This window comes from Cuculus canorus, chromosome 3, assembly GCF_017976375.1.
Source record: "Cuculus canorus isolate bCucCan1 chromosome 3, bCucCan1.pri, whole genome shotgun sequence".
In the NCBI taxonomy this organism is placed as follows: Eukaryota; Metazoa; Chordata; class Aves; order Cuculiformes; family Cuculidae; genus Cuculus; species Cuculus canorus.
The window spans coordinates 66,098,736-66,119,392 of NC_071403.1; the positions used below are offsets into that span (position 1 = coordinate 66,098,736).

At 42.9% G+C, this 20,657-nt stretch overlaps 1 protein-coding gene across 2 annotated transcripts in view; it reads left to right on the top strand.

The window, feature by feature from the left end:
* Nucleotides 1-20,177: 20,177 nt before the first annotated feature.
* ADAM17 (ADAM metallopeptidase domain 17) overlaps nt 20,178-20,657 on the top strand; it is a 34,470-nt gene continuing 33,990 nt past the window's right edge. For both annotated transcript variants that reach the window (XM_054062429.1, XM_054062430.1), the window contains exon 1: nt 20,178-20,423. In XM_054062429.1, the coding sequence (XP_053918404.1) occupies nt 20,195-20,423 (229 nt within the window). In that variant the 5' untranslated portion in view covers nt 20,178-20,194. The remainder of the gene's footprint in view (nt 20,424-20,657) is intronic.

Here is a 20,657-nt window from a genome sequence, read left to right on the forward strand (position 1 = left end):
TCGTTCTTGTCAAAGGTGCTTCAATTTTTAAAACGTGCTTAAGCCTTCCAAATGTAACATAGAGAACCTTTTTCTTTCCAGACAGATGCCAATGTAAGATCAATATCAGTATCCTGGAACTTTATTACTTGACTCTCTATATTTCACTTGTCGAGACAATTGAGGCAGTCCTCATTACTAATTAATAAATCACTGGAATTAAACAGTGCAGTAGCAAAAATAATGGGAAAGAAAACAAGTTGACTATTCAGTGAATTTGTAGTACTGGAATGGGGTTTGGTTTCCTCTACCAGTATGAAATTGCTCCACCCACAAAAACACTGTAATTTAGTGTGTTCTTCTGTTAGTAATCACATCTTTGCTCATCAAGTGGAGTCTAGAAACCTGCTACTTCAAGAAAAACAATGAAAATTGTCATGTCAGAGTGGATCTAATCATTACTTTTTTTACAGCAAAGCCTCACAGCCTGGCTGTGGAGGGTGTTAAATACACAAGCATCCAGAAAAGTCACATCCTAAGAAGCCCATGCCTGAAAAGCCGACCCTGCTTTCATAACTAATGACTTTTTTGTAACTAGTAGACTGCTTCAAGAACTACCTAAAACCATGGGGCAAAGCCCTAGAGCCCTTTTAAACTAACACAAGGTCAAGCATTATTTATGTAAAAGAATGAAATGCAGAGTGCTCTCATGGACATTAAAGGATACGTAGCATGATAAGAACTTCATGTTGACTTAAGAGTTTATAGTAGAGAAGGAATAGCCTTGTAATCTGTTTGTAGTCTTGAGTCTAATTTCCTGGATGCAAAAGGAGAAGCTTAAGTGGATTTATTTGTAGATTTAATAAGGCACCTGTAGAGAATAACCTGTTTAATTCCTGAACTCAGAAGCACCTAAGAGACCTCTTCTTCCTCTGTTAGAGAAGGGGAAAGGGTGTCTTTCTCACTAAGAAAATCTTACAGTTCCTCTGGTAGGACATAAAACCCAACCACATGCACTTGTATTTGGGCTTGCGGTGCTTGTGATCTTTTCAGAGAAGTTTTAAAGGAGAAATTACTCCTTTTGTCATGATGAGCTTGTTTCTGAACTCCTGGATTTCTGCTGAAATTCCTTAAATGCTCTTGGGTCCTCTCAAGTAAAAATGCTGCTGCAGGGTGCACTGCTAACAAAATTATCCAGTGAAAGCTGGTGGTCTAAAAACTACAAGAAGCGATGCAGATAAGCATGTGAGGGCAGAGAAGGCTGAGAATCTGGTGGCAAAAGGAAATTCCATAGCAAAACTGAGCAGTGTTTGGAGATTCCCCGCCTAACTTAGGAAAATGAATCCTTAAACCATACTACACAATGGCCCCTCCCAGTAACACCCAGCAAACAGGTCCTTTGGGAAAGGAGATCAAACCATAGGAAACCCATTGGACTGCCACTTTCTAATTCAAACCATTAAACTTACTCGATGAGCATCGTAATGCAGTCAAGGGCTAAAAAGATGGGTGCTATTCTCACCTGCAGGCAGTGTGGAAGTTAGTAATACTAAAGCTGCCAGAAGGGAACTTTGCCATTTAGAATTATAGAATCATAGAATAGTTTGGGTTGGAAGGGACCTTAAAGATTATCCAGTTCCAACCCCTCTGCCATGGGCAGAGTCACCTCCCATTGGATCAGGTTGCTCAAAGCCCCATCCAGCCTGGCCTTGAACACCTCCAGGGATGGGGCAGCCACAACTTCCCTGGGCAACCTGTGCCAGAGCCTCACCTCCCTCATGGTGAAGAAATTCTTCCTTATGTCTATTCTAAATCTGCCCCTCTCCAGTTTATACCCATTCCCCCTCATCTTATCACCACAAGGTTTTGTGAACAGCCCCTTTCCAGGTTTCTTGTAGCCCCTTCAGGTACTGGAAGGTCGCTGTAGGATCTCCTCAGAGCCTTCTCTTCTCCAGGCTGAACAACCCCAACCTTCTCAGCCTGTCAATTTCTGTATGTGTAGGTTACATTGTTGTTTTCCCTTTTGTAATTGTCTTTTTTTTCCCTTAATAAACCAATCCTGCTCCATACAGTCTGAGTGCTTGCACAGAGACGCTCTGCTGAAGGATGGCAATCCAAGCACTTAGAGTAATTTATCAAGGCAGCGTGGAATACCTGCAGCCAACCAGCACCAGTGCTGAGTCTCCTGATGAGAGTCTGCTCAGAGCATTACAAGTACTGCCTGCTCCCTGAACTACTTACTGAACTAGTTGTTTGATTCTTTAGCAGGAAACCTATTGTTTAATTTGTAGAATTGAGTCATAGAAACTATTTCCTGTCTGAGTGAAACCAGTGTCCCCAATTATCCCCAATATTGCACAATTTTTCTATTAAAAACTTTACTGAGAAGCAAATTCTGAGATTCAATTTTTTTTTCTTTTAAATCTCTTTCAAATTGTTACCCTTGTCTCGCTCATTAAGCTCAAAAGCTCTGGTAACCAAATGGGACTCTGAATTGCATTTCCATCTTACAAAAGACAGTTGGAAAGATAACTGTGTGGGAAGTGATACACTGCAGGGAACAGTCATGCCCTGGCAGTGAGGATGGACCAGATGACCTAATTTCTCTTTTCCATTAGAGCTGTCTCCGATTCCCCAGCCAGTCATACAAGCACATGACTGACAAGAAGGATAAAAAAATATGGAAAACATGTCTCCCAACATAACAAAGAAAACCTGCTCTTCTTGATTCCATCACCTTGCAAGCACCGATTAATTGAATGCCATATAGTCTTCCATCTTTATGCTGGTCTTTTAGAAGAAACTTTCAGCACTGGGTTGCCATCTGCTCTGCCTGGAGTACAGAACTGCTTTCTCAGCTGCACGAGGCATCTGCTTGATGCAGCTGATGGGTGAATATATGCAAGACTTGAGAAGAAAAACTCAAAGAAGTTACAGAGGTAATATATCCATACCCTGATTTAATAATTTCCCACACAACTCATCCTCAACAAGCTTTTGGAAGTGCAGCACTGTGCTGACTACTTCTACATTACCATACCTTGTACACAAATGGCACGGGCTCCCTTGCCGACTCAAGGTGTGAAATCACTGCCTGCGTAGTCGGTTAAACTGGTGTTAAGATGGCTTTTTCCTGCTGCTCATATCTTGGCTGCGACGTAAGCTGTTGTGACCCAAAGGAATTTTTTTCTCCTTTTTTTGGCAAGTAAAATCTTCTCTGACCATTTGTGACATTTTCCTTTCCCATCCTTTCTCATCAGGCTGAGAAAATTGGGGTGTTTCAGCCTGGAGAAGAGATGGCTCCGAGGAGATCTTATAGCGACCTTCCAGTCTCTGAAGGGGCTACAAGAAAGCTGAGGAGAGGATGTTTACAAAGGCTTGTAGCGATAGGATGAGGGGCAATGGGTATAAACTGGAGAGGGGCAGATTTACACTAGACATAAGGAGGGATTTCTTCACTATGAGAGTGGTGAGGCACCAGGACAGGTTGCCCAGGGAAGCTGTGGCTGCCCCATCCCTGGAGGTATTCAAGGCCAGGTTGCATGGGGCCTTGGGCAGCCTGATCTAGTGGGAGGTGTCCCTGCCCATGGCAGGGGGTTGGAACTAGTTGGGCTTTGAGGTCCTTTCCAACCCAAACTATTCTATGATTCTATTATTCTGTGCCTACTACATGCTTGCTCAGATGTAAAAGGCTGGACCTGTGTTCCTTTGGCACTGGTCATCAGTTCTTCTCTCTACCTGCGGAGCCAAAGACAAGATACAGGGATGGCAACTGTTTTCCACACCCTGCATTCCTAAAGTATTTCCCTGTGCAGAGCAATGCCAATTTCTAAAACAGACAATGAGAAAAATATCTTTAAGGTCTTAAGAAATATATATAAATACATGTGGAATATAAAAATCTTATTTTTTTTATTAGAAAAGTACTCTGATTATGAAGAAAATTTAACTTCAGCATTTAGAAATGAGGAATGTGTGACTATTGAGGGCCCTTTGTGGAAGAAATGACCAAAAATTCAAAATCCTACATTTAACAGCATATTTCCTGTCTGTCACTACTTGTTTTTTCCCTTGACTTGAGAAGTTTTTCCATGTTTCCCTTTTCCAAATGGAATAGAGAGATTGTTGCTGTTCAGGGAAACTGCCTTGGAGCCCTACCTCACTGAGACAAAAGTAACTGGTACATGTAGTTTTTCTTCCTTGTCACTCAGCTTTCATATTCACTGGCATCCACCCACTCCCAAAACTCTTCCTGCTATTAGTAATTTGTTTACTCGTTTTCTTATTTCAAAGATTCTTGGCTTAAAAACATTACACCTTGCTTTGAAACAATGTTGTGGGATGAAATGTCTTGGTCTGAGCCTCATAAATTAGAGCAACCCAAAAGCTCTGCTGGTTTCTATTTGCTGCCAGTGGTGTCTGAGGACTGTCTCATTAAAAGGGAATTGCCACGGTACAAAGCTCCAGTGGCAAGTGCTGGAGCTCCTGTGCTGACAAGCAGTTCCTGCACTGGATCCATGCTTTGGAGGACCCCTGAGGCTACAGTTACTTGGTCAATTTAGTCCAACATAAATCCATACTGCCTCCAAAACTTTCTGCTGTCTCATCTGCGCTTGCCCCTACGACCTCCCTTGGGTTGGCATCAGGCAGCCCGAATGCAAAACCAAGTACGAAGATGGACACCTTTCATTTATTGCTTCCCCAACCACATCCTGATCCACATCCAGCCTAGTTCTGCAACAGGAGAAAGGCATGGGAGGAGAAACCAGGAGGACTACCCCTCCCATGGCAAGGCAAATTATGTTGGGCTAATGTGGCTGCATAACAAAAACCTGAGTACAAGGACTTTTGGGACACTCCCATTTTTCAGACTCAAGGCGGGTTTATTTGTCTGGTTTTCAATGCATTCTGCATCTGGTCTTGTAATGTTTACGTTGGCTTAAAGTAAGCGGTACCAGATTCACACTCCTTAGGGCTGCATGACAGAAGTCTCTTTAGGAGTAATACTTTCCGTTAGTGAGAGCTGCCAAGACTCAAAAGTAAGTAGTGTAAAAATAAGAGTTACATCTAAAAGACAAAAACTATGATCTTCACCAAGGAAGAAACCCTGGAATCCTTAGCAGAACAACCAATCCAAACGGCAACCTAGAACACCGGCGTGGTGAGGAAACGTGCTTTACCACAATTTTAACGTGTTCTGTATGTTTCAAATATCTTCCTACCTTTGCAATTTGGTTTAGGGTTAAAAAACAATTTCAAGCATCAAAAGACAAAATTTGTTTTCATTCTTCCCGTGCTTTATTGTGTGGGAGGCTGTTTCTGTAGTGTTCCAGAATGAAATGTCCTGGTACTGAAGCCTGTAATCAAGGAAATGGAAGAATATGGGATGAATACAACAAGCAAGACTCCTACTTATTTCCATCGGGAAGCCAAGGGTATTTGGAATCCCTACTTTAAAATTATAACCTAAAAGATGCACTACATTTATAGGAAGTAAAGGGGAGGGAGGAGTAATAAGCAGCACGCCAACTGGTTTCAGTTGTTCTGGGGTGTGTGTACTGAAATATATATTTCATTTATAAAGATTATGTTATATTTTATATGTATTTGTATATGTATGTATATTTATTTATTTGTGAGTCGTGACCACATCTGTTTGCAGAAGACTGACTCATTTCATTTTGGAAATCGAGTTATAATCAGATGGTAACAACTTTTGGTTGCTAAGGACCTAGGCTGAACCCACGCCAGTAACTACACACCATCAACTGTAAGTCTGCAGTCCTCCAAGCGATTCATGCCTTTGCATAACTCACATTTCTGAACTCATACGGGGACAGAAAAATGTTGTTACAGTTAAAATTTTGTACCAAATACTTTGATTATGGCATCTCAGGTGAGGACTATTTAGAAACAACATTTGACACAGGAATTACTCATCATGTTGTCTGGAAAAACAGAAATAAAAGCATAAATCCTTAAAGACAGAGATAAACTATTTTCCAGATGTTCTTGTAGACTTACATAAGAATAGACAGTTAAATACCTATTCTTTAATGAAATTTAACTTTTCAAATAGCTCATCTGAACATTGTTGAAGTTCTTATAGGAAATACTAGAGGCTTCCACAGTAAAAACAACAATGTAAAAGTCTAATAAACACATACAATATAAAAACCACTCAGGTTTACTTACTATCGTATATGCAATATCTTCATACTAATAGGAGCAAGACAAGAGATCTTACAAAAACATTTCATATTTAAACTGTTTCCCTACATTGCACATGCATTTATAAAATACAGCCATTGCTTTATGGTTTTATACAGTACTGATGATAACTTTTTATAGCTTCACATCACACCTGCATTGCTCTTATCATCAGACAATGTTGTAAGCCACTAGCAGGGCTAATATTTTAATAAAAGCAGGCTGGTTTCACTAATGCTTTAGAGTCATAAAATCATTAAGGCTGGAAGGGACCTCTGGAAATCACCTGGTTTAACTCTTCTCTCCCAGCAGGTCCGACTTCAAAGTTACAGGTTCCTCAGGGCCTTGCCTTTGAAACACACTTAATGCTACACAGTCCTAATACTCTACATAGCATTAAAAGCATGAACGTAGTCAGTTGTTCTTACTAATCCACTGAAAACCAGCTACATTAGACTCATCCTGTGTTAGAACTCAGCCACTATACTTATTTCATCTCACACAAGCAGGGATTTAGCTGTTTTTCTCTCAAGATCTTAACTGCTTTTATTTTTCTACTATCCTATTTTTATTTTAGACCCCTTGTTGCAAAAAGCTGGTAAGTACAAAGATATTTGTCTAGTCAGTGGTGGTGGTTTTATTCTTGGTGAACTATCACTGCGTTCTGAAGAGTGGGGCTCGGTGAATTACGCTTTAGATTGCCGTTACTCAGATACTTATAAAAGCAAATAATCTGTATTCTTAAGGGAAAAAGACCTGGTTTTGCATCAGCTGTGATAAATGAGAAAAGATGCCCAACAGCAACACACTAAAATGCAACTGGTTTAATTTTGTTCTAATCGCTTTAGTATTGGTAAAAAGTCCTGGAAACTGACATTTTCTTTAATCTCAGTATAACTGCATCAAAAAAAGGAGCAACACATCCTTGCCTACACTGGCTCCAGCAATGTTTCTCATCAAAAGACATAGAAGAACTGGACCAAAAGGATGGTTTTCTTTTGGACCAAAAGGATGGTTAAATTTGCAGGGGACAGTCTGCTGATCTTGCTAACTCCTACTGGGAAACGACCCCTACAGCAAGGCCTCTGTAAGCGCCACTAGAACTTGCTGGCTGGAATCCTCTGGAAGATGCCCAAGAGTGATGACCATCATTATAAGAGTTCAGGAGCCTTGCAATTCAAACACTGTTGCCCAACAAGTTGAAGAAGGTCCATGGTTGTTCCATCAAAAGTGTTACCGCTTGTGTCTGATTTTTCTCAGTCAGCTTTGGGGAATCTTCCAGTCAACCAGGTTTTCCAGACCTTGATTTGACATAACTATTTACACCTTTCCCTCCTTTTTGTTATCCATATTTGGAAATAACACAAATAAATGAAGAAGACAACCAGCCAATGAAACAAACCATGGATGCGCATAGAGTTCAGTGCAGTTTAATTACTAATATCTATGAAGACAAACTACATTCAGCACAGTGGAACTGATCAAACTGGAACAGCTTTTGTGAAGCTGAAAGGGCAACAGAAAAGCAGAGAAGGAGAGTTAAGGGAACAAATCATAGAATCATAGAACAGTTTGTGTTGGAACGAACCTTAAATATCATCTAGTTCCACATCCCACTAGATCAGGCTACCCAAGGCCCCATCCAACCTGGCCTTGAACACCTCCAGGGATGGGGCAGCCACAGCTTCCCTGGGCAACCTGTCCCGGTGCCTCACCACTCTCATAGTGAAGAAATTCCTCCTTAAGTCCAGTCTAAATCTGCCCCTCTCCAGTTCATAGCCATTGCCCCTAGTCCTATCACTACAAGTCTTTGTAAACAGTTCCTCCCCACGTTTCTTGTAGCCCTCTTCAGGTACTGGAAGGTCGCTATAAGGTCTCCCCACAGCCTTCTCTTCTCCAGGCTGAACAAGCCCAACTCTCTCAGCCTGTCCTCGTATGGGAGGTGCTCCAGCCCTCGGATCATCGATGCAAGAGCAAAAGCTCTGATGGCACTACAGAGTTTGATTTTTTTTTTCCCTTAAACTTTTCTTGGTCACCTTGTTGACCTCCTCATCTTCCATGCCCTCTTTATGGCCTATTGCAGAGTCCTTCTTTCCCTTGGCCCCATGGGGTCAGCTTTTCTCAATATCCCAGAGCAAGAAGGGACAGTTGTCCACTGCTGGTTTCTGACAGCAGAGTAAGTTTGATTCAGCTATAGCCAGGTATACAAGCGGCATATAATCAGAATCAGGCCTTCTGCATGTGTCTTAGAGATAAACTGTATCCTTTGAACTGCATTCTTGATGATATTTGTCACATACTTCCTCAGCAAGTTCAAAAGAGTTTGAGTCCTTTCATTACAGTGCTGTTTACCTACTATCTTAACTAACAGGCACTTGCTCAGGACAGACATTCGCTCAAACACTCCCTTTATTATCTTTTCTCTCAAGTGCAAAAATACTTTCATTTACTAACAGGTACATTAACATCCCTAGTTAAATATAAAGCAGTATTCTTTGGAGATCAAAAACACTGAAAGAGTGATAACAGAGTATGAGCTTCTGTCCTTGATTTGCAGTAAACTCTGTGCTTGTCCTTAGTGCTTTAGGGACCTCAGAAACTTCCTGCCTACCAGTCCTTCACCATTAACAGCACGCAGTCGTATATGTGAGAAACAGGAACTCTAAGTATCAGTCTCACTTTTCATAAAGAAAACTGTCTCTAAGATAATCACTTAAGAATAGGTCTAGCACTGTGCTTATTTTCAGGTTATTCCCCCGTTCTTTTAAATTGGTGCTTTAGGCCAGCAGGTGTGCAATAACTACAAATCCTTAGCACTCACATTGCATACTTATTGTATATCAATTTTCTTGCTCTACCATTACAAAGCTAATTCACACACAGAAGGGTGAAAAGACCTGTCTGGAGGTCTCTCTGCATCTGCAGAGTTACCCTGAGTTACTTAAAGTATTCCAACCAGTCCTTTCTTTATCGTGCCCCAAGAGCCACCGGTATGGTCTTGCATAACCATATGAAAACATGTTTTCAGGCAGGATTTTAATGGGTACAATAAGGTTTGAGAGTTCACTACACTTGAGTGGTCCAAACCTTTTGGAGACTATTGACCTAATTCGACATTTGTGATTAGAGAATCACCAAAGTGCTCCCTGGTGCCTTGTGATGGCAGAGCTGTGCTACCAGCGCAGTCTAAGTCACAGCTCGAATAAACTAGCGCTCTGGCATATTTGTTGACCCAGAGGGCAGATCTCTCAAGGCTTTTTTACTACCACTACGCAGAGTATACTTCCAAACAAACCTCCAGGTGTACAGGTAGACTGGGAGAAGGAGGAGAGCCTGCACAGGTGTAGGAAGGGAATATGCCTTCTAGCAGCACTCTCCTGAGGCAGAAGTGCTCCTTGGAAGTATGCTTTTCTTTGTCTTCCCATTGTGTGTCCCATAGCAGATCTAGCTGGTGAGCAAATCACAGAGGAGTGTGATCAGGTCGGGCTGGGGAGTGGCAATTGTATGAGTCACATTTTCAGCATGCGGAACTGAAAAGCCTGCAGTGGGGATAGAAATGAGGCACCATGAAAATGAGAGATCAAAGGCCTATAAATATAAAGACATATAAAAACCATGGTTGAAATCTCAGCTGATGGGCTGGTGACTCTTGAATTTCATGTAGATTTTAATCAGTTCAAGCGCAGCTCCTACATCAAAGTTCCACCTTGAGGATGCCCTGTGTGGGTAACCTGAACCCCAGCTGTTAGATGAAATGAGCCAGCTGGTGCTCCCAAGACTGACATCCATAGGTTGCATGCAAGCCAAAGACACAAACAGACCCATTTTGCAGTGGTGAACTGGTATCCCTGACATATGTCGCTCACAGGTATTTCCTTTTCTATTTGGAAACAGATGGCACGTGCAGATCCTGGTAGTGTAAAGATCTTGGTATAGTGTTCATAGACCTAAGGCATCTGGTGAATTTCTTTTCTTTGCAAAGAAGTGACTTAAAAATAAATCCTCTTGGTCTCCCTCACATAGTCAGGAGGACAATTTTGTCTGAGAAAACTGTGAGAAGGTGGATCCAGATTTCCCGCTCAGTGCAGTCACTTACATCTATTCAGAGTGTGAGTGCTTGCTAGCCTGCAGCAGTAACGCTTCACACTTAGATTGCTCAGATACCAATGAGTTGACAGGGTCAAAAATAAACAAGAATGAAACCTCCAAACAGGTTGAGAGCTTGTTGACACTGAGAGCTGCACCAGCTCAGCGAAAATCTGCCTGCATTATTCCAGTTTTGGTGCGAAAGGGCTCATTCAGCCAGCGGTGTACGGTAAGGTTGAATCTGCCTTGGCCTTCTGCTGCAAAGCTCTCAGGTCATTAGAAGAGATCAGAATTTATTCTTCTTATCCTGGTCTTGCCCCTCCATTGAAGCTTTCAAGATGGTACCTATAGGAGCATTAAGACAGCCATGCAGCTTCTCATTACACAGAAGGAAAGTCACTGCAACATCTCGTCATGGCAGATTTTTTCCAAGAGCACTTGAGCAAGTGGCTCTGGGCTCCTGTTTTCCTGTGGAACCCAAGGAAGATGCACAGTGTTATTTGCGTTTGTCTCTTTTCAAGCAACTCTCAGCAACGCCACATTCACAAGTGTGGACTGCTACAGCTCAAATGGGGAATGCCAAACAAAGCCTAATGCTACGTTCCATGTATTCCATGAATTGCTTCCTATTTGAGATCTTACCAAAAATGCCTAGATGGCATTAACCTAGACTACTCTTTTTTTTGTTTCTTTGCAATGCAGACTGTGCAGCACTCAATATATTAATTTTTCATGGCATGTTTAAGTCTCCATTTACACCTAAGTCCCACATTGCCAACCTAGCTTATGGGTAAAGTAAAACCCAGGAGTTCCACCTTGCAACTCTCACTCGTGGGAATAAACCTCACTCATGGAGCCACTGAACACCGATTTCACGGTTTGCTCAAAAGAGTTTCCCGTACAGTTCTAAGCCTAGACAGGGACTGTTCATACATATATATGGACAGAGATACATACAGATACACACAGATATATGGCCAAAGTAGTCAGCATAAGGTAGATTCCCAACAGATCTTCCCAAATCTATATGTGTGAAAATTTAATCAGTTAAAATTTCTACTAATTTTTTTTTGAAGCTTGATAATGTTGAGTTGTCCAGCTGCCAGCTTTTGCTTGGGCTGCGGGAGTACACTGGCAATCAGCGTCTCATACATTAAAACAGTACAGCTGGAGACTAGCCCACATCTCACTGCTTCCTAAAACCTCCACATTAGCTGCTTTTACATTAACAATGCTAATAAATAATAGAATCATAGAATAGTTTGGGTTGGAAGGGACCTTAAAGCCCACCTAATTCCAACCCCCCTGCCATGGGCAGGGACACCTCCCACTAGATCAGGCTGCCCAAGGCCCATCCAACCTGCCCTTAGAACACCTCCAGGGATGGGGCAGCCACAGCTTCCCTGGGCACCCTGGGCCAGGGCCTCCCCACTTTCATCGTGAAGAAATCCCTCCTTATGTCTAGTGTAAATCTGCCCCTCTCCAGTTTATACCCATTGCCCCTCATCCTATCACTACAAGTCTTTATAAACAGTCCCTCCCCAGCTTTCTTGTAGCCCCTTCAGGTACTGGAGGATATACCAAATCAGAGAAATTCTTTTCTTAGGAGAGAAAAGAGAACCAATAGAAGTGTCTGATGCCCTCTGAAAAGGAGATTGGTATCAGAAATGTTAACTTTCACTGGTGCCTGTGACAGTTGTTCTGTGGGTAAGAAAAATCACCAGGATGTATTTCAGCACCAGAACATAACAAACCCTAGAAATTTCAATTTAGGTCCACTTGTTCTTTTTTTTCTTTTTTTACTACAGCCATGAGTCTTACCAAACAATTGCCCTGGTGAAAAGAAAATCTGATACCAAACAAACCAAGCTCAAAAAATTGAATCCTTGAACTTAAAAGGAATTTGGTTGCTCTCTGACAGTTGTATATACTTATAAATGTAACCCCAGTGCTGACAGTAGATTAAAAATTACAAATAAGCTATCACAATGATCAAACCAAATAGAATGTGTGTGGTGTGACACAAACCCCCCCCCCCCCAAATTAGACTTTGCAAGGTCTGTTCAGGCCAGTGTGCACAGTGGAACCAGGGGCCACTGGACCTGTCCACATCAGCATCAAGGCTAACAGAATTGCCTAAATTGCCTAAAGTGATTTAGGATGACATTTTAACCCCTTCCTGCTTTGATTTAAAGCAGTGTCAAAGCTCTGGTTCTGTAAGCAGGGCTGGGATGCCTGTGAAAGCATGAACAACCTTGTCAGGGTGCATCCAGAAATGCCTGTAAAGGTGAGAAAGGCAGGTGTGGAAACTACCCAGCAAATCATAAAGATGAGTGGTTTATATTCATCATCCTGTCATGGAGCACTAGAAAACCCTGGAAAACTCCTGAAAGGCTTTGTCATTGACATATGATGGATCTTAAATATGTATGTCCAGTCCTAAGACAGTAGCAAGCTTTAAATACAGAACGGAGTTCTCTGTTTCCGTTACGATCCCTATCAGTATAAATATGCACCAGCCAGATGACAGAAGTATCTCTGTTTTTTACATATATAATACTACATAAACATGTGCCACCTTTCTTAAGAACTGGAATAGATGGAAGACTGGCAGCACCATCTCCTGGCAGATATAAGAAATAGGGACCACTTTGTGTCAAAAAGTAGGGCCAAGTTATTTCTTCATGGATTTTAAAGACTGTAACAGAAAGTAACTTCACAAGAGTGTATTCCCTCACTAGGAAGATTAATTTTGATGTGCTTCAGGGAAGAAAAGCATTATGTTCTATTCTAATTATGGTGAACACATGCTCACAATCATGAAGAACAAATTCAGGTTGCTTCTGCCTTTAAAAAGCTCTCTCATGTTGGCATCCCGGCTCTCCTACACATTGTAGTAACAGCAGCTTTCAAAATTAGCCCAGCAGGTAAGCCAGTCCAGTCTCAGTGTAATCCAGAGTACTGGAACGCCACAAAAGACCATAGAAGTTCCCTGTAGTCAGAAAATAATGGAATATTTTCAATGTCAAGAGTTGTAGCCAAGTTTCTGTCCCACTGAGTAGGCAGGAGAAATAGTGGGGAAAAGACTATTAATACCATAAACTGCTGGATCATTAATGTGGAATGTTGTTCCACAAATTTAGAAAGTGACAATGGGCCAAGCAGGACTAAGTGAGGGTGAGGCTGTATGGGAAAAACACCTCTGGAGAAAAAAGAGAATAGACTAAGTCAGATGAGTTGGTGAAAGCCATGGAAAAAAAACAGAAGAGAAAAAAAAAATAAAAAGGAGAAGAAGAAAGGAATTCTAGAAACTTCCACATTTTTTTCTTGAACAGTACAGAATGAGTATGCCACAGGAGTCCAATTCTCATTTATCAGAACAGTCTCAATCAGCAAGAGGGAGAAGACTTAACCTCAGCGATCAAGATGCAAATACACCAGTCTCTTTGTCTGTTGACTCTTGCAGATCTGCTCATGCTATTAGGTCCTATGTTTCCCGGTATTAAACAAACACAAAGCTCTCCTTGTGTACACACAGACATGGATGCTGGTTGGCTGAAGGGTTTTTTTTCCACGTTTTGGAGGTTATTTTACTTTGAGAAACTCCCAAGTACTTTTAAGGAAATTTTTGGCAGACAATCATGAAAGTGGAAAAGACTTACGAACTCACTCATTCCATCCTCCTCCCAAAGGAAGAACACTCCTTATAAAACACTGTGCTTCCTAGGACTTCACCCAACTCAGATTCAAGAGCCAGAAGCAATAGGAGTTCCAATAATTCCCATGGGAAAATATGCAGCTTTATGCAGCCTGAGTCTCCCACACGGCTGGGGTGGGGCTCTGCTTATCTCTTTAGCTCAGAACCAAGATCAGGACGTTTTCCTTAGGGCATCATTTACTATTCAAACATTCACAAAACAATGGTAATCCTCCATCCTCCTCCAGGGCCTGCCACAAAACCTATTAAACTGTATATTTTAGGAATCACTGTGGTGAGCAGGCTAATCTCTTTTATCAAATACACGTTCTTAAAGGAGCTCTTCTTCTGAAGAGGGTTAGCTGTCCAGTTACCTGTCTCTACACTTCCCTAGCTTTTATTGTTAACATAGGAAAACACATTCTATTAGCTATTAGTATTCAATTTGTTTGGGTTTTTTATTCAATGTGCTGTACTTGTGCTGTTCTTCACTGAAACACACTACATATTGTTTCCCATTCATGCTCTTTCTAATCACACCTTCGTTTAGGCCTTAATGACATCAATAAAATGGCTCAAATTCCTTAATGGGGGAAGAAAAGAATGCATTCCTATCAAAATTGGGTATCAACACGTTCCCAAAGTGTTCTTGTACTGGACACAAGATGGTAAGTTTGTATAAGTAGATTTTAAAACTGACCTACTGGCACAAAATAAATCAGAATTATTAATGTAGAATAAACAATATTGCTAAATAAATTACACTTTTCCCAATTCCTTTTTACTGTTTTGCTATTATGATGTCTAAATGCCTTAATCTAAAAAAAACTCCATTGCGACAGGTTCTGTCAAAACACAAATCACAGTCGGTAACCTTAAAAATATTTACAGGCAATCAACTTTTATTGTTAGGGTGTCCTTGTGAGAGAAGAACTAAATGGAAGAAACAAACATATTCAGTTGGAAAAATCATGTGGTAAAGGGAAAAGAAACCTTTGACCTGACTCTCGGTATCTTGCTTTGACAAGTTACAAAATAGTGCTTAAGAAAGTCCACCATGCATAAAAAAAATGAATTTGGGGCCCCTGCCATTCAATATATGATCTGAAAATAGGGATAAATAGTTTGCAGGCAAAACAAGGCTATTCCAAAATGTTCCATCTAAAGTTGATTCTAAGAGCTGCAGAAAGATCCTGCAATATTAAATGACATCTGGTAAAACGGCAAATGAAAATTTATGTCTATGAATGCCAAGTATAAACCTTGACCAAATAGCATGATATGCACTTGTTTAGTTATTACGGCTTTGGAAAGCGATCTTGGACAGCTGGTGGAGTATCAGCTCCCTGAAATCTCAACTCTGTATTCAGATAAGGTCAAAAAATAGGAAAGGCACTGGAACAAAGACATGGTACGAGGAAAAGGATATATTATATACTTCAGAATGGGTATACTATAGATTAAAAAATATACAGAAAGAGGCTACTAGAATAAGCACAAATATGAAATAACTTCATGCAAGGGAGGAGTAATCAAAATAAGACTTTTCATTTTGGGGAAAAAGAAAGGCTCAGAGGGTTACTTACAACAAAACTCACAAGTAACATCAAAGGGAGGAGTTATTAAAGGGTATAAAACTCAACAATAAATCCTTTTCAAAAGGATTTGAGAGGATTTCAATAATCTTCATGTACCAAGTGCCAGAAGCTGGCCAGATTCTGAAACCCACCAACTGAACCATGTATAAAAGCAGAGCTCAGAGGTGACAAGGTCGTGGAAAATCTAAGAGAACTTCCTGCACTTGTGTTCCTCCACTGGAACAATTCCTCATCACCCTTCTCTCCAGTCTGTTTCAAACTGAAATTTTGGTTTAAAAAAAGGTTCATAAATTAAGAGGAGACAAAATGAACAGTAAGAGGTTCTCAAGTCTAGCTGGTGTTCATCCAAGAAATCCAACAATACAATAACTGAAATTCTAACTGCAGTGTAATTTCTTGCTTAAAACTTTCTTAGAGTGGATTGTACCAAATGTTACATTATTTTAAAAAAAATGTTTTTAGGGAAAAGCTGGAGAACCACCGAACATGAAAAGCGACACTTGTTCTCTGACAGGTGAGTCTCTGTCAGAGTGCACACCTGGACAAAAACAATTTACTGGGGAAAGGTCAACACAGTCTTTGCCAACAATTTCTTTGCAAAGGGAAGTCTTGCCCTATCAACTTGGTATGAAATTTTCTGAAGATGTCAGCAAGGACTTGGATAAGAGGGATTAGAAAGATACAGTTTGATGAGATTTCTGAAAGATTTCCAACACTTTTCTGCCAAAAGCTCTTAGTGACACTAAGCAACCAGGGGATAAAAGAGAAGATCCGTGCATGGATTAAAATATGGTTAAAAGACAGGAAGCAGGCAAAGAATAAATGGTCAGTTTCCACAGTGAAAGGAAGTCAGTAATTCACCTTCCCATCTCTACGCTTATTCATAAATAATCCGAATAAGGAGGTGAGGAGTGACAAGACAAAGCTTGCTGATGATATCACGTTACTCATGGAAGCAAAGAAAAGGTGTGGCTGCAAAGAATTGCAGAAAGACCTTTCGATACTCAGGGCTCATTTATGCACATTCCTGCTTTACAAATGGGAGACATCTTAACGGTTCTGGCACAGGACCTAATGGGGACCCATGATCTTCTGACTCTCTGTGTTACCCAAAACAGCACTAGACACCTACACATGAGCAACTGAATTGAGCTTTCAGTAACTGGACTCTGTGATTTTAAAGATCTTTTCCAACCTAAAAGATTCTGTGATTCTCCAAATTGATTGATGACCATGAATACAGACAGATGTGAAATAATGGGGGGGGGGGGGGGGGGGCGGGGGGCGGAGGGAAATCTACATTACATGTAAAATAACAGCGTCTGAACTGACCATTGCGCTTCAGGAATGAGAACTTGGAAATTTAATGTTATTTGCAGGACAACAGCAGCTCACTGAAGATCAACAGCACATTAAATGTTAGAAATATTTGGGAAAAATATTGAGAACAAGACAGGGAATACTGTTGTGCCACTTACTGTATGTCCCTATCTTGAACACTGCATGCAGTTCCAGTCCCACTGCCACAAGCAGGAACTGGAGAAGTTCACAGAGTAGCAACAAACAACTTGCATCAAAAGAAGAGGTGAATTTCACACGGACTTGTCAGTCTGTAAGAGAAGTCTTGTCAGACTGAAAGGAGATCTCATGGAGGCTACAAAGTGATGGCTAGCACAGAGAAAACAAAATCGTTCACTGTCCTTTTCAAAGCAAGAAGAAGGGGTCACCAAATGGTGTCAGGAAATGTCCCGTGGAAAGCAGAGAAAGTAGCTTCATATCATAGAATCATAGAAGCATGCAATCATAGAATCATAGAATAGTTTGGGTTGGAAGGGACCTTAAAGATCACCCAGTTCCAACCTCCTGCCATGGGCAGGGACACCTCCCACTGGATGAGGCTGCCCAAGGCCCCATCCAACCTGGCCTTGAACATCTCCAGGGATGGGGCAGCCACAACTGCCATGGGCAATCTGTTCCAGGGCCTCACTACTCTCATCATGAAGAAATTCCTCTTTATGTCTAGTCTAAATCTGTCCCTCTCCAGTTTATACCCATTGCCCCTTGTCCTATCACTACAAGCCCTTGTAAACAGCTCCTCTCCAGCTTGTAGCCCCCTCTGTGGAACTACCTTGTGGAACTCCCTGCCACAAAATGTTGTGGATACTACAAGTTTACAAGAAGTTGATGGTTAGGCAGACAAACATCTAAAGGAGATACACTGACAGCTGCCAAGGAAGAAGAGACTACCTCCGATTTAAGGAGTCAACAGATGCAAATTGCTGGGAATTCAAAACAGACCCACTGGAATCCTCACCAGTTTTGGCCTCTCATAATCTTCCCATCTCTGGGGACAGGAGATGGGCAGACACAAGTCCTTGGTTTAACCAACGTGTTTAAGCAATTGAATGAAGAGTAATTATTCATGCTATGGCTATTTAAGTGTTTCAGGTTAACTAACAAACAATACAGCAAAAAAGCAGGATGGGTGATGTGGTGGATTTTTCTCCATTTTTGCTGAGTATATCATTTGCAACCGTCTTTGCTGGAGGCATCTGCAAATAGATATGGGATCAAGCCACTTTCAGAAAACATTAACTGGCACACAACACTGCTGTAACCCAAGTAACACTTTCATGTATTTTTAATCACAACCAGGTGTTTGGGAATAGCTGATCCACGGCCCTATCACTTATTGTGGGACATGGATTTGTTAGAGCAAGCCCAGACGAGGTCAGGAAGATAATCAAAGGCCGGAGCACCTCCCATACAAAAACAGGCTGAGAGAGTTGAGGTTGCTCAGCCTGGAGAAGAAAAGGCTGCCGGGAGACCTTAGAGCAGCCTCTAGTACTGAAGGGGCTCCAGGAAAGCTGGGGAGGGGCTCTTGATCAGGGAGTGCAGGGATGGGACGAGGGGGAAGAGGTCCAAGGTGAAAGGAGAGAGATTGAGATGAGATGTTAGGCAGAAATGTTTTCCTGTGAGGGCAGTGAGGCCCTTTCCCAGGTTGCCCAGAGAAGTGGTGGGGAAAGTCAGGTTGGATGGGGCTTGGAGCAACCTGATCCAGTGGGATGTCCCTGCCCATGGCAGGGGGCTTGGAACTGGATGATTTTTAAGGTCCTTCTGACCCAAACCATTCTACCATTATTTGCAACAGATGCCATAATCAATACTCAGTCACACTAAGAAAACTACACAAAACAGAGTAAAGTTATATATCAAAGCCAGCTGCATGCACCGAGACGAAACCATCTCTGAGGAGCTGCAAACACAGCTGTACCGGAGACTGCTGTGAGTGTGAGATGGGAGAGCACTGCACCTCCAGATCTCACCCCAGAGAGGGACTACAGACACACAGAGCACCCACACACACACTCCAGGGGTAGCAGGGAGGCCTGTTTCTCGTGCAGGAGCTGTGGTGAGGAGGGTCCCTGGGGGAGGAACACTGCCCCAGATACAAGACGTAGTTACTATTCAAAAAGTGAAATATTTTTTATTTAAGCTAGAGTTAAGTTTCATCAAACAAATTGTATTTTTTTGAACATTAGATAGAATGTCCCTCTGATCGCATGTGTTCTTTCACACAGTTTTTCCAGACCTTGCTCATTCTTTGAAGATGGTAACACCTTGTGCTCGGTGTGATCTGTGCAGAACAGATGTGGCTTCTGCTATCACCTCTGTTTGCAGCCTTTCTCAATCTCAAATGAAAGGTCAGAGCTGGCTCCAGAGCTCCAAATTAGCAAGACTTTTGGCTGGTGTAAAGTTCATACGAACATTAAAATGAGACCTTGGGAAGTAATAGAATATGCATAAGATTTCTGGGAGAACTTATCCATATGCCTGTAAGTGGCAATGCACTCTGTCCCACCTCGTCTCGCTGCACATGGTTGATGGAGATCAATCCTTGTGTGTCCAGGCCTGATCAAGGGTGCTTGCTTGCATAGAATCATGGAGCAGTTTGAAGATCACCCAGTTCTGTCCTCCTGCCAAACACAGGGACACTTCCCACTGGATCAGGCTGCTCCAAGCCCCATCCAACCTGGCCTGCAACACCTCCAGGGATGGGGTAGCCACCACTTCTCTAAGCAAGCTGGGCCAGGGCCTCCCCATCCTCACTGTAAAGAATTTCTTCCTAATGTCCAATCTAAATCTTCCCCCTTCCAATTTAAAGCCATCCCCCCTCATCCTATTGCTCCATGCCCTTGTAAAGAGCCCCTCTCTAGCTTTCCTGGAGCCCCTTTGCATACTGGGAGGATGCTCTAAGGTCTCCCCACAGCCTTCTCTTCTCCAGGCTGAACAACCCCAACTCTCTCAGCCTGGCCTCAGAGCAGAGATCACAGAATCACAGAATCACCAGGTTGGAAAGGACCCACTGGATCATCGAGTCCAACCATTCCTAACACTCCCTAAACCCTCCTCTGGACTCGCTCCAACAGATTAATATCCTTCATCCTAGGAGTTCCAGCACTGGACACAAGCCTCAAAACCCCCAACACGAGTCTTCCCTAGTTTATTTCCCTTCCTTTTCCCTGCTACTCCCTTCCCCACCGCGGCGATGACCCCGCCCACGGCCGCCCCTAGCGCCGGGCCTCGCCCCACCCCCAACATGGCGTCCCCGCCCGCTCCCACAATGCCCCGCGGCCGCCACGCTTCCGGGTTCGAGCCCAGGGGGGCGGCGGGCCCGGCGCGGCGTGGGGCTCCCTCGGCCGGATGTGAACGAGCGGGGCTGGTAGGCGCAGGAGGAGGAGGGAGAGGCGCCCGGACCATGAGGCTCCGACTGTGGTTGGTCCCTGCCCTGGTGTTGCTGTACGGGCCGGGCGGGACGGAGGCGGCGGCGGGGCGGCCCCCGCAGCGCTGCGGTAGGTACGGGGCAGGGTGGGACCACGGCAGCGCCGGGAGGGGAGTGCGGAGAGACCACTGCTGCGGCGCGGGGAGAGAGGGGCGAGGGGAAAGGGGCACACACGCCGCTTAACTGGGAGTGGTGATGGGGTAATCAGTGGGATGGGGAGGAGTGGGAGAGACCTCTGCTGTGGGGCGGAGGGAGAGGGGCAAATCCGCCTCTTAACTGGGGTGGTAATGGGGCAGTGAGTGGG